The following is a 15,865-nucleotide window of genomic DNA, read 5'->3' as shown; positions in this document are numbered from 1 at the left end:
GCTACAATCAGTATGCAAATCAAATACATTGTCTTTATTTAATCTGTCCATCACCATGGTTACATAAAGTATGTTTATTTTTATTTTTAAATAAACTGAAACATCGCTCCAAATTCATCATGCACAGTTAATTTGAACCAATGTTAAATAATGTAATATAAAGTATATATCTTGGAGTGAAAGTTACCAAATTACCATTTTTTGTGGCCATGAACTATTTATAACATATGATTAAAATTAAAATTTAAAGGTTTGTTCAGACATCAGGTTTTGTGATTTGAAATATAACAATGCAACGTTAAAATTCACTGAAAGTTTTTAATGATACATGTGGGTGCTATGTAGACAGTAACAAATAAGTCTCATAAATAAATTATTTGATGTATTACATCTCATAAATAAATTATTCGATGTACTACAGATAAACACAGTTTGTTGAAATCAAAATAGCTCAGATAAGTAGTAAATATTAATTTCTAAAAAAACACAAAAAACTATTACTGGCAAGAGGGTAACTATTATTTGAAATTTAGTCACTACAAACTTTGTTTTCATACATTTCCACCAGGTTGGAATTACTGCATAATTATATTTACAATTCACATCTCCTTATATGGCTAGGAACAAAATTATGCTACAGTCTGTAAAACCATTTATTTTTGCAGACATTTAATTTTACTATTTTGGTGTTTTGAGCATATTCACTGTGTTTTAATTTCATAAATTTGTCAGATTACAAAATTATAAAACTAAATTGGGATCTGATCTACAAAAATGTGGAAAGTATCTTAATACTGTATAAGGTCAACAGGTTTTAGAAGATTTCATTTGAGGATTTTTAGGAGTAATAACAAAGTTTATAATTTGACTGGATTAATTGTGACTGTAAGTCTATATTTACTGGTTTTAATCTAGAGTTCCTATATTAAGCGATACATTGTTATACTGGTAGTAATTTCACTTTTTAAACAGAATTGAACCACAAACATTTTGTAATTCAACTTGAGACATAAACTTGAGACATATTGACTTGATGAAGAATATATAAACATTGGTTCTCTACTTTTGATTGAAAAACAGTACCAATGTAGGATAAAAAGTTTGTTGTCCCCAATGCTTACATTCCTTAAGGAATATTTTCTGCATCATAATGGAATTCTTTACCTACCTAATTAAATCGTGATCACAAAGCAGGTGTATAAACTATGAGTTAAAGAAAAGTCTCTAAGTGAGGGGATTTTTACCCATATTTCATTCCGTATGTTGGACAGGTGCTGAACACAGCATCAATCAATCAATCGATCAATCAATCAATCTGGCAACAGAGCAAACCGGAGACATATGGGAAAACTGTGCTTGGGATTCTCATATGAACTAATGCAAATACCATCACCACGACAACTGCATCAGTGTTCCATCTAAGCTGATATGATGTACCACTTATACACAATTCACTGGCACTTAATTGATTTTTTGGGATTTCATTGTGACTCATGAACCCTTCAAATCAGTCCTGTTAGGAGGGCACACTGTTTTCTACATAAAAAAGTAGAAGCCCCAACTTATCTCCGAATAAGGAATCAGAAAACCTACCTAACTCCAAATAAGGAAATAAAAGACCCAACCAATCCCCCCCCTAATAAGGAAATAGAAGACCCAACCAATCCCCCCCTAATAAGGAAATAAAAGACCCAACCAATCCCCCCCTAATAAGGAAATAAAAGACCCAACCAATCCCCCCCTAATAAGGAAATAGAAGACCCAACCAATCCCCCCCCCTAATAAGGAAATAAAAGACCCAACCAATCCCCTCCCCCTAATAAGGAAATAAAAGACCCAACTTATCTCCAAATAAGGAAACAATGTACACTGAACTTGAATGCATATTTATCAAGGAATATGATACACATATACATAAGTTGAGGTAGACAGAAAGTCAGAGGCATTGTAGTTCAGAGGAAAACAGTTATTCTAACACTTTCACCACCACTGATAAGATTGAAATTACAGAGAATTTGCCTGTTTAGTTCAAAAGTGTCATCAAAATTACACAAAAATTGGGCATAAAATTTTGGCAGAAACATAATCTGGCAGTGAGAGTGTTACAGATACTAAAAATGACAAAACTGTAGGTGCTAGAAGTTAATGCAATAGACAAGTGCAGACAAAGCAATGAGAGAAATAATAAACAATTTATTACAAGTTACAGTGGTCACAATATCTAGCTGAAAATGTGGCAATACTCACTTTCCATATTGTTGTAATTGTGTTGTTGAAAGTTAATACTGAGACTACTTTATATAACTTGTAGACAATGCATGCAGGATGCATTTCATATATTCAATATTATTTTTCTACATTTACACAGTGGTCCCAATTGTCATCATATGGCACATATTCATATTCTTCAGATGCTATTGTCATATGGCACATATTCACATTCTTCAGATGTTATTGTCATATGGCACATGTTCATATCCTTCAGATGTTATTGTCATATGGCACATATTCACATTCTTCAGATGTTATTGTCATATGGCACATGTTCATATCCTTCGGATGCTATTGTCATATGGCACATCTTCATATTCTTCAGATGCTATTGTCATCATATGGCACATATTCACATTCTTCAGATGCTATTGTCATCGTATGGCACATGTTCATATCCTTCAGATGCTATTGTCATATGGCACATAATCATATTCTTCAGACGCTATTGTCATATGGCACATAATCATATTCTTCAGACGCTATTGTCATATGGCACATCTTCATATTCTTCAGATGCTATTGTCATCATATGGCACATATTCACATTCTTCAGATGCTATTGTCATCGTATGGCACATGTTCATATCCTTCAGATGCTATTGTCATATGGCACATATTCACATTCTTCAGATGCTATTGTCATATGGCACATAATCATATTCTTCAGACGCTATTGTCATATGGCACATAATCATATTCTTCAGACGCTATTGTCATATGGCACATATTCACATTCTTCAGATGTTATTGTCATCATATGGCACATGTTCATATTCTTCAGATGATATTGTCATGTGGCACATGTTCATGTTCTTAAGATGCGATTGTCATCATATGGCACATGTTCATATCCTTCGGATGCTATTGTCATATGGCACATGTTCATATTCTTCAGATGTGATTGTCATGTGGCACATGTTCATGTTCTTCAGATGCTATTGTCATGTGGCACATGTTCATATTCTTCAGATGCTATTGTCATGTGGCACATGTTCATATTCTTCAGATGATATTGTCATGTGGCACATGTTCATATGCTTCAGATGATATTGTCATGTGGCACATGTTCATATTCTTCAGATGTGATTGTCATCGTATGGCACAAGTTCATATTCTTCAGATGATATTGTCATGTGGCACATGTTCATATGCTTCAGATGATATTGTCATGTGGCACATGTTCATATTCTTCAGATGTGATTGTCATCGTATGGCACAAGTTCATATGCTTCAGATGATATTGTCATGTGGCACATGTTCATATTCTTCAGATGCTATTGTCATCGTATGGCACTTATTTACATTCTTCAGATGCTATTGTCATATTGCACATATTCACATTCTTCAGGTTCCTTTGTCATATGGCACATAATCATATTCTTCAGATGTGAGTGTCGTCATATGGCATATGTTCATATTTTTCAGGTGCTATTGTCATCATAAGGCACATATTCATCAGGTGCTATTGTCATCATATGGCACATATTCATATTCTTCAGATGTGATTGTCATGTGGCACATGTTCATATTCTTCAGATGCTATTGTCATATGGCACAAGTTCATATTCTTCAGATGCTATTGTCATGTGGCACATGTTCATATTCTTAAGATGCGAGTGTCGTCATATGGCATATGTTCATATTCTTCAGGTGCTATTGTCATCATAAGGCACATATTCATCAGGTGCTATTGTCATCATAAGGCACATATTCATCAGGTGCTATTGTCATCATAAGGCACATACTCACCAGGGGATATTGTCATCATATGGCACATATTCATCAGGTGCTATTGTCATCATATGGCACATATTCATCAGGTGCAATTGTCATCATATGGCACATATTCATCAGGTGCAATTGTCATCATATGGCACATATTCATCAGGTGCAATTGTCATCATATGGCACATACTCATCAGGTGCTATTGTCATCATATGGCACATACTCATCAGGTGCTATTATCATCATATGGCACATAATCATCAGGTGCTATTGTCATCATATGGCACATATTCATCAGGTGCTATTGTCATCATATGGCACATACTCATCAGGTGCTATTGTCATCATATGGCACATATTCATCAGGTGCTATTGTCATCATATGGCACATATTCATCAGGTGCTATTGTCATCATATGGCACATACTCATCAGGTGCTATTGTCATCATATGGCACATATTCATCAGGTGCTATTGTCATCATATGGCACATATTCATCAGGTGCTATTGTCATCATATGGCACATATTCATCAGGTGCTATTGTCATCATATGGCACATACTCATCAGGTGCTATTGTCATCATATGGCACATATTCATCAGGTGCTATTGTCATCATATGGCACATACTCATCAGGTGCTATTGTCACCATATGGCACATATTCATAACATTCACATTATTCAGATGTCATGTGGCAAATACATTCTTTAGATGCTATTGTCTCTCATGCACCATATATTCTTCAGATCGATGTTTTTGTCATATGGCATACATAATCTTCACATATGGCACACATAATTTTCACATGTCATATGACATATATTCACATTCTTCAGGTAATGCAATCATGTAGCATATATATTCACATGATTTTGATGCTATTGTCGTGTGGCAAATTCACATTCTTCAATGTCATTCAACAAATATTCACATCTTTCAGATACTGTTATTGTCTGTGAAACATACACATTCTTCATATAATGCTATTGTCATGTGGCAAATATTCACACTCCTCCACACATTCTTTGTTTTCTTCAGGTGTTGTAGCAATGAAATGCATTCTAGATACGACTATGTAATTATTTCCATATGAATTCAGACAGAAGTATGTAATGAGTGAGATACAAATATAACTGCATATACAGTTTGCGTCTTTTGGGGGGGAAATAAAATTGCAAAATGAGTTGTCATTGATTTCCATAACACTTTCACAATGATGAAATAAAATGATCAACAAAAATATACACATTTTAATACAATAATATTTACATACCATCAGAATTTAAGGGGTAAAAATTATTAGGGAGGTGTTTAAAGTCAAAAGCATAATCATTATCTTTGTTGTTAAATGATTCAAAAATGTACTAAAACGATGCAAATTAATTTCTGTCATGATGTTTTTCTGCATGATTTGACCTGCAATAATGCAGAAGTAAATTACCTATGTTTGAATATGAACTGTTTAAGGTAAATTGAGTGTGGGAAAAGATATTTAACACTGTGAACAGATCATGTTGAATTGCAGTTTACCTTTTCACACCCCAATTTATAAACTGTAATTATTCGGAAAAATTAAAATGATGTTTAATGACAGGTTTTCATAACTTGACGGATTTATTTGGAATGTTTCAGAAGAGGTGGGTGTTTATAGTCGAACATGGCAACACAAAAAGAAATTTAAGTCAGGCGAGTATGGTACATTCCCCATATGGAGTTATCAGAACCATAACTTCCACACGTTTCATATGAAATTGTCACCATATGACATCGGAATATAGAACTATCATGACTTTCATACTCTTTATATATCCTTTGTTATGATCTTCACATTCATAATATAAAGCTATACAACACAATGACTTTCACACACCCCATATGAATCTATTCTCTCCATAGTTAAGTTGCACACTTCACATATGAAACACACCACTTCCACATTTTTCATACATAGCCATTGTCCCAAGACATGAATTTCCCAACCTCCATATTGACCCTTCTTCTTGACTTTCACATTCTTCATATAGAGCCATTACTATGCCATCCACCCTGCCATATGGAGATGCTACCAAGACATGAATTTCCCAACCTCCATATTGACCTTTCTTCTTGACTTTTACATTCTTCATATAGAGCCATTCCCATGGCATCCACACTGCCATATGGAGAAGCTACCAAGACAAGAATTACACATCCTCCATTTTGACCCTTCACCTTGACTTTCACATACTTCATATAGAGCCATTACCATGCCATCCAAACTGCCATATAGAAATGCTACTAGAACATAAATTACACATCCTCCATTTTGACCCTTCACCTTGACTTTCACATACTTCATATAGAACCATTACCATGCCATCCACACTGCCATATAAAGCTGCTACTAGGACATGAATTACACATCCTCAATTTTGACATTTCACCTAAACTTCCACATTCTTCATATAGAGCCATTACTATGCCATCCACACTGCCATATGGAGATGCTACCAAGACATGGATTACACATCCTTCATATTGACCCTTCACCTTGACTTTCACATTCTTCATATAGAGCCATTATCATGCCATCCAAACTGCCATATAGAAATGCTACTAGAACATAAATTACACATCTTCCATATTGACCCTTCACCTTGACTTTCACATTCTTCATATAGAGCCATTACCATGCCATCCAAACTGCCATATAGAAATGCTACTAGAACATAAATTACACATCTTCCATTTTGACCCTTCACCTTGACTTTCACATTCTTCATATAGAGCCATTACCATGCCATCCAAACTGCCATATAGAAATGCTACTAGAACATGAATTACACATCTTCCATTTTCACCCTTCACCTTGACTTTCACATACTTTATATAGAGCCATTACCATGCCATCCAAACTGCCATATAGAAATGCTACTAGAACATAAATTACACATCTTCCATTTTGACCCTTCACCTTGACTTTCACATTCTTCATATAGAGCCATTACCATGCCATCCAAACTGCCATATAGAAATGCTACTAGAACATGAATTACACATCTTCCATTTTGACCCTTCACCTTGACTTTCACATACTTCATATAGAGCCATTACCATGCCATCCAAACTGCCATATAGAAATGCTACTAGAACATGAATTACACATCTTCCATTTTGACCCTTCACCTTGACTTTCACATTCTTCATATAGAACCATTACCATGCCATCCACACTGCCATATAAAGCTGCTACTAGGACATGAATTACACATCCTCAATTTTGACATTTCACCTAAACTTCCACATTCTTCATATAGAGCCATTACTATGCCATCCACACTGCCATATGGAGATGCTACCAAGACATGGATTACACATCCTTCATATTGACCCTTCACCTTGACTTTCACATTCTTCATATAGAGCCATTACCATGCCATCCAAACTGCCATATAGAAATGCTACTAGAACATGGATTACACATCTTCCATTTTCACCCTTCACCTTGACTTTCACATTCTTCATATAGAGCCATTACCATGCCATCCAAACTGCCATATAGAAATGCTACTAGAACATGAATTACACATCTTCCATTTTGACCCTTCACCTTGACTTTCACATACTTCATATAGAGCCATTACCATGCCATCCAAACTGCCATATAGAAATGCTACTAGAACATGAATTACACATCTTCCATTTTGACCCTTCACCTTGACTTTCATATACTTCATATAGAGCCATTACCATGCCATCCAAACTGCCATATAGAAATGCTACTAGAACATGAATTACACATCTTCCATTTTGACCCTTCACCTTGACTTTCACATACTTCATATAGAACAATTACCATGCCATCCACACTGCCATACAAAGCTGCTACTAGGACATGAATTACACATCTTCAATTCTGACCTTTCACCTAAACTTCCACATTCTTCATATAGAGCCATTACTATGCCATCCACACTGCCATATGGAGATGCTACCAAGACATGGATTACACATCCTTCATATTGACCCTTCACCTTGACTTTCACATTCTTCATATAGAACCATTACCGTGCCATCCACACTGCCATATAAAGCTGCTACTAGGACATGAATTACACATCCTCAATTTTGACCTTTCACCTAAACTTCCACATTCTTCATATAGAGCCATTACTATGCCATCCACACTGCCAAATGGGGATGCTACCAAGACATAGATTACACATCCTTCATATTGACTCTTCACCTTGACTTTCACATTCTTCATATAGAACCATTACCATGCCATCCACACTGCCATATAAAGCTGCTACTAGGACATGAATTACTCATCCTCAATTTTGACCTTTCACCTAAACTTCCACATTCTTCATATAGAGCCATTACTATGCCATCTACACTGCCATATGGAGATGCTACCAAGACATGGATTACACATCCTTCATATTGACCCTTCACCTTGACTTTCACATTCTTCATATAGAACCATTATCATGCCATCCACACTGCCATATAAAGCTGCTACTAGGACATGAATTACACATCCTCAATTTTGACCTTTCACCTAAACTTCCACATTCTTCATATAGAGCCATTACTATGCCATCCACACTGCCATATGGAGATGCTACCAAGACATGGATTACACATCCTTCATATTGACCCTTCACCTTGACTTTCACATTCTTCATATAGAGCCATCCACAGCCACGCTGCCCATACATATCACCATAATTTCCACATATGGAACCCTCACCCTGTATATTGAGTTGTCTTCAATAATTTGAATCCATATATCGAGTTGTGGAAGTTATGCAGAGTGTCATCAAGGTCAATTTATATGTGATACTCTCTCTGCTAGGAATGGTAACAATGTCTAACATGTTCTTCGTATAGATGCTGTAATCCCACTACTATAAATTCATTTTCCAATTCTGCTTGTGATTCTAATTTCTTACACTGAAACTCAACACATCTGTAAAGGAAGAAATATATGATATGTCTCATTAGTAAGTCAAATATACTCTCTGATTAGTAAGAACATACAACTAAATAGCTGAAAGAAACAACTCTGATTAGCTAGGATATATAAATAAATAGCTGAAAGAAACAACTCTGATTAGCTAGGATATATAAATAAATAGCTGAAAGAAACAACTCTGATTAGCTAGGATATATAACTAAATAGCTGAAAGAAACAACTCTGATTAGCTAGGATATATAACTAAATAGCTGAAAGAAACAACTCTGATTAGCTAGGATATATACCTAAATAGCTGAAAGAAACAACTCTGATTAGCTAGGATATATATCTAAATAGCTGAAAGAAACAACTCTGATTAGCTAGGATATATAACTAAATAGCTGAAAGAAACAACTCTGATTAGCTAGGATATATAACTAAATAGCTGAAAGAAACAACTCTGATTAGCTAGGATATATAACTAAATAGCTGAAAGAAACAACTCTGATTAGCTAGGATATATACCTAAATAGCTGAAAGAAACAACTCTGATTAGCTAGGATATATAACTAAATAGCTGAAAGAAACAACTCTGATTAGCTAGGATATATAACTAAATAGCTGAAAGAAACAACTCTGATTAGCTAGGATATATAAATAAATAGCTGAAAGATACAACTCTGATTAGCTAGGATATATATCTAAATAGCTGAAAGAAACAACTCTGATTAGCTAGGATATATATCTAAATAGCTGAAAGATACAACTCTGATTAGCTAGGATATATATCTAAATAGCTGAAAGAAACAACTCTGATTAGCTAGGATATATAAATAAATAGCTGAAAGAAACAACTCTGATTAGCTAGGATATATAAATAAATAGCTGAAAGAAACAACTCTAATTAGCTAGGATATATAACTAAATAGCTGAAAGAAACAACTCTGATTAGCTAGGATATATAAATAAATAGCTGAAAGATACAACTCTGATTAGCTAGGATATATATCTAAATAGCTGAAAGAAACAACTCTGATTAGCTAGGATATATAACTAAATAGCTGAAAGAAACAACTCTGATTAGCTAGGATATATAACTAAATAGCTGAAAGAAACAACTCTGATTAGCTAGGATATATAAATAAATAGCTGAAAGATACAACTCTGATTAGCTAGGATATATATCTAAATAGCTGAAAGAAACAACTCTGATTAGCTAGGATATATAACTAAATAGCTGAAAGATACAACTCTGATTAGCTAGGATATATAAATAAATAGCTGAAAGATACAACTCTGATTAGCTAGGATATATATCTAAATAGCTGAAAGAAACAACTCTGATTAGCTAGGATATATAAATAAATAGCTGAAAGATACAACTCTGATTAGCTAGGATATATAACTAAATAGCTGAAAGAAACAACTCTGATTAGCTAGGATATATAACTAAATAGCTGAAAGAAACAACTCTGATTAGCTAGGATATATAAATAAATAGCAGAAAGATACAACTCTGATTAGCTAGGATATATATCTAAATAGCTGAAAGAAACAACTCTGATTAGCTAGGATATATAAATAAATAGCTGAAAGATACAACTCTGATTAGCTACAATATATAAATAAATAGCTGAAAGATACAACTCTGATTAGCTAGGATATATAAATAAATAGCTGAAAGAAACAACTCTGATTAGCTAGGATATATAACTAAATAGCTGAAAGAAACAACTCTGATTAGCTAGGATATATAAATAAATAGCTGAAAGATACAACTCTGATTAGCTAGGATATATAAATAAAAAGCTGAAAGAAACAACTCTGATTAGCTAGGATATATAAATAAATAGCTGTAAGAAACAACTCTGATTAGGTAGGATATATACCTAAATAGCTGAAAGAAACAAATCTGATTAGCTAGGATATATAACTGAGTAGCTGAAAGATACAACTCTGATTAGGTAGGATATATAACTAAATAGCTAAAAAATACAACTCTGAGTAGCTAGGATATATATAAATACTAGTAGCTTAAAAATACAACTCTGATTAGCTAGGATATATAAATAAATAGCTGAATGAAGTAACTCTTATTAGCTAGGATATATAACTAGCTGAAAGAAACAACTCTGATTAGCTAGAATATATAATTAAATAGCTGAAAGATACAACTCTAATTAGCCAGGACATATAACTGAATAGCTGAAAGATACAACTCTAATTAGCCAGGACATATAACTGAATAGCTGAAAGATACAACTCTAATTAGCGAGGACATATAACTGAATAGCTTAAAGATACAACTCTGATTAGCTAGAAGACATACCTATAATTAGCTAGAAGATATACCTCTGATTAGCTAGAAGATATACCTCTGAATAACTAGAAGATATACCTCTGATTAGCTAGAAGATATACCTCTGATTAGCTAAAAGATATCCCTTAATTAGCTAGAAGATATACCTATGATTAGCTAGAAGATATACTTTGATTAGCTAGAAGATATACCTTGATTAGGTAGAAGATATACCTCTGATTACTAGAAGATATACCTCTGATTAGCTAGAAGATATAACTCTGATTAGCTAGAAGATATAACTCTGATTAGCTAGAAGATATACCTATGATTAGCTAGAAGATATACCTTGATTAGGTAGAAGATATACCTTGATTAGCTAGAAGACATACCTTTAATTAGCTAAAAGATATACCTTAATTAGCTAGAAGATATACCTCTGATTAGCTAGAAGATATACCTCTGATTAGCTTGAAGATATACCTCTGATTAGCTAAAAGATATCCCTTAATTAGCTAGAAGATATACCTCTGATTAGGTAGAAGATATACCTATGATTAGCTAGAAGATATACCTCTGATTAGCTAGAAGATATACCTCTGATTAGCTAAAAGATATACCTCTGATTATCTAGAAGATATAGCTTGATTAGGTAGAAGATATACCTTTGATTAGCTAGAAGATATACCTCCGAATAGCTAGAAGATATACCTCCGATTAGCTAAAAGATATACCTCTGATTAGCTAAAAGATATACCTTGATTAGCTAGAAGATATACCTCTGATTAGCTTGAAGATATATCTCTGATTAGCTAGAAGATATACCTCTGATTAGCTAGAAGATATACCTCTGATTAGCTAGAAGATATACCTCTGATTAGCTAGAAGATATACCTCTGATTAGATAGAAGATATAAGGAGATGGGTTAGGAGATATATCTCTGATTAGCTAGAAGATATACCTCTGATTAGCTAGAAGATATACCTCTGATTAGCTAGAAGATATACCTCTGATTAGCTAGAAGATATACCTCTGATTAGCTAGAAGATATACCTCTGATTAGCTAGAAGATATACCTCTGATTAGATAGAAGATATAAGGAGATGGGTTAGGAGACACAACCTATAATAAATAACTAATCTTTTAGATACAAGATACAACTCTGATTAGCTGAGATGAATAACTCTGATGAGCTAGGAAGTACTGTACAACTCTGATTAGCTGAGAGTAATACTGTAGAATACTTTATTTTCACTTGGAATTTATTTTCGCTATTTTCGCTGAAGGGATGATTCCCTGAAAATAAAGTCCAGCAAATATACTTGTTTTCCAATATTTCACATTAAATTCATCAAAAATCAGTAAAAATAAATTCCACACAAAACGCCCAAAAAGCCTTTTCAGCGAAAATTAATTCCAGCGGAAATAAAGTATTCCACAGTAACTCTGATGAGCTAGGAAGTACTGTACAGCTCTGATTAGCTGAGAGTAATAACTCTGATGAGCTAGGAAGTACTGTAAAACTCTGATTAGCTGAGATGAATAACTCTGATGAGCTACGAAGTACTCTAGAATTCTGATTCACTAATGATAACAGCTATAATAAGTGGTGATTAAGAGCTATAAAATGTAATCTACTGACACGTTGGAGTAGAATCTAATTAAACTCTCAGGTAGAAGTTCTGTTTTAAATTATTTCCAGTCACATTGCTCTAAATATTTTAATAGTGATTAGATCTTGTTACAACAGCAACCAATCAAAGGTCATTTTACATGGTGAATTTCAGTAAGACGAACTACACTCTAACTGGTTGAAAATTCCATCAGACAGGTAGATATCAATGGCATTTTGAAATCCAATAGAGCCTCTACCTGATCAGGTTTTTATTCAGATTTGAAAGATCTATAAATCTGATGAGTTGGAGCTATTAATTATGTAGTTTGAGCTACCATATTTTCTCTACTAGTAGCATGTTTCTATGGTAACAAAAATTCTGGTAATATAATGATAATTGCAATTATTCAACATACAATTATTGTAATTTAACTCAAGATTCTATAAAGGATACGATATCAATAAAGTTTATTATTATTATTATTATTATTATTACAACAAAAGCAATAGATTGCGTTAATTGTACCTCAACTTGATATTGTCAGGTAATTGTCCTTCAAATAATACTGTCATCATTCTTTCTTTACAACCCTTTCTACTGGAGTCAACATCAACTTTCTGTGTCCGCTGGCGACATATATAAGCCTGTAATGCCAAATTAAAATCATTAAAATCAATATTTGTGTGCGTGCGTTCTAAGCATCTGAGCCCATTCTATTCATTTTTTCATAAAGCACGGTTACTTGTTTCTGCCAGTTTATATGCTGTGATAACACAAATACTTAATTTTTGGAATCGTCAATTTCTTTATAGTTATAGACACACATTAGCAACACTTTAAGCAAGTTGGGCAAGTTTTATCCATGGTCTTCACGCATCTTAACAGTAAATTGGCAAGCAGTAGTGTTGGTTCAGTGGAGAAAATGAATCCCACATGTTGCAACTGTAATGTTGGGAGAATTATGAATATGCAGATTGGTGAATGTATGAAACTATTGTTGATATATCATTGATATACTGGACATGTCCATCCTACTGTCACTATTTGATAAACTTATCAGACCAGTTATTGTGTATGGGAGTGACATTTGGGGAGAAGAAAGTTCTACAAAATTCAATTGTAGAGGATGTCCAGCTTACATACTATCGGTACATTCTTGGTATCTCAAAAAATACACCAATCATGGCAATATATAGTGAATTGGGAAAATTACCTCTTGACTCTTTTATTAAGAAACAAATGATAAAATATGCCAATCGTATTGCAAATTCCACAAATACTCTACTTCAAGAAGCATACTATGTCAATAAAATTATTAAAAGTAAATGGTTTAAAAGACTTGATTTGATATTAAAAAATATAAACCATTCTTATCTTTTAAATGAAACAAATATTATCTCATTATCAAAACTAAAAACAATTGATGAGAAATTAAAAGAAGAGTTTACAACTGAGTGGAAAAATGAAATAAATAATGACAATAGGAAAAAATCAAATTCTAAAAATAAACTAAGAACCTACAAACTTTTTAAAACCAAAATTGAACAAGAAAACTACTTAACAATTATGAAAAACAATGAACTTCGCAAATCCTTAACAAAATTTAGACTTGGCAACCACTGTCTGAAAATTGAAACAGGCCGGCATATAGGTTTGGATTTTAAAGACAGAGTCTGCAATATGTGCGACAATGACCATGTTGAAGATGAACAACATTTTGTCACAAATTGTCCTCATTACAATGAAATAAGATTAAAACTTTACATTGTAGCTAATAAACGTATACCAAATTTTGACAAATTTAGTAATGAAAATAAATTCATATCATTACTAAGTAACGAGAAAATGTCAATTCCTTTAGCACAATATTTAAAAAACTGTTTTAATACAAGACAGCAGCACCTAAATAAACTAAGCCAGTAACACATTCCTCGTATACAAATTTATCTTTCTTTTTTTTTAATGCTTTTTTGTTCCCTTACTTTTTATGTAGTTATTTTTCTTTTACTAATATTTGATTTATAACCCTTTTCATTCCCTCCGGGGGATGTTGTGTGTAAATAAATAAATAAATAAATAAATAAATAAATAAATAAATAAATAAATCAATCAATCAATCAATCAATCAATCAATCAATCAATCAATCAATCAATCAATCAATCAATCAATCAATCAATCAATCAATCAATCAATCAATCAATCAATCAATCAATCAATCAATCAATCAATCAATCAATCAATCAATCAATCAATCAATCAATCAATCAATCAATCAATCAATCAATAAATAAATAAATAAATAAATAAATAAATAAATAAATAAATAAATCAATAAATAAATAGTTATTTATTTATAGTGAGCCTGACACGTAGGCGTGAGTGGTGCCCTCACCTACTGCACGACATCAGACCCCACTAATGCCTGACAGAATAGTGTATGTCTCGTTGGCAAGATAAATACTGTGAATTCACAAAGTTCATTCGTTCATGAAATGAGTTTCAATGAATGTTCATTTTGGTGGTCTTGGTAACACTGTCAATCATGAAATTAATGTACTTGATAAAGAAATACACCACTTAAAACTTGAGAGTGGATTAGATAACAAAAGTATACGTGTGTTTACAGATGTGGACGACACGCGACTGCAGCATGAAAGAGTCACTGTGCAGTGTCTTTTTTGCAGTCCAAGAGCAGTAAAACTACCCCCATGAAAACAACATTGGAATTCTCGATCAATTAGACATCATGTGATGTTTGTGATGTACACCTCGCTGAACCAAGAAATCGATGTGAGATTTTCTCCAGTACATCTGCTTTGTCACCAGTACATCCGCTTTATTTGCATTGTCAGCAACAATCACAGACTGTTCTCAACAAGATACAAGATGATAAACATTGAACAGAAATTTGCCAGCACCTTATCACACATTATGTCAACAAATAAACTCTGTCGTGAAAAATTACTTTTTGATGGTTGTCACTTTTTGACGTTTGTGCAATTT

At 33.3% G+C, this 15,865-nt stretch overlaps 1 protein-coding gene across 1 annotated transcript in view; it reads right to left on the bottom strand.

Annotated features, from left to right (window-relative positions):
* Positions 1–2,173: 2,173 nt before the first annotated feature.
* The window catches only part of LOC102806701 (RWD domain-containing protein 3-like), a 42,179-nt gene continuing 28,487 nt past the window's right edge, over positions 2,174–15,865 (bottom strand). Inside the window, exons 4-5 of the mRNA XM_078008991.2 lie at positions 13,387–13,505; positions 2,174–8,957 (exon numbers count right to left, since the gene is read on the bottom strand). Coding sequence (XP_077865117.1) covers positions 8,840–8,957; positions 13,387–13,505 — 237 coding nt within the window. The 3' untranslated portion in view covers positions 2,174–8,839. The remainder of the gene's footprint in view (positions 8,958–13,386; positions 13,506–15,865) is intronic.

The sequence above is a fragment of the Saccoglossus kowalevskii genome, chromosome 9, assembly GCF_978046115.1.
Source record: "Saccoglossus kowalevskii chromosome 9, keSacKowa6.1, whole genome shotgun sequence".
Lineage (NCBI taxonomy): Eukaryota > Metazoa > Hemichordata > Enteropneusta > Harrimaniidae > Saccoglossus > Saccoglossus kowalevskii.
This window is presented reverse-complemented; position numbering and strand designations above follow the sequence as displayed.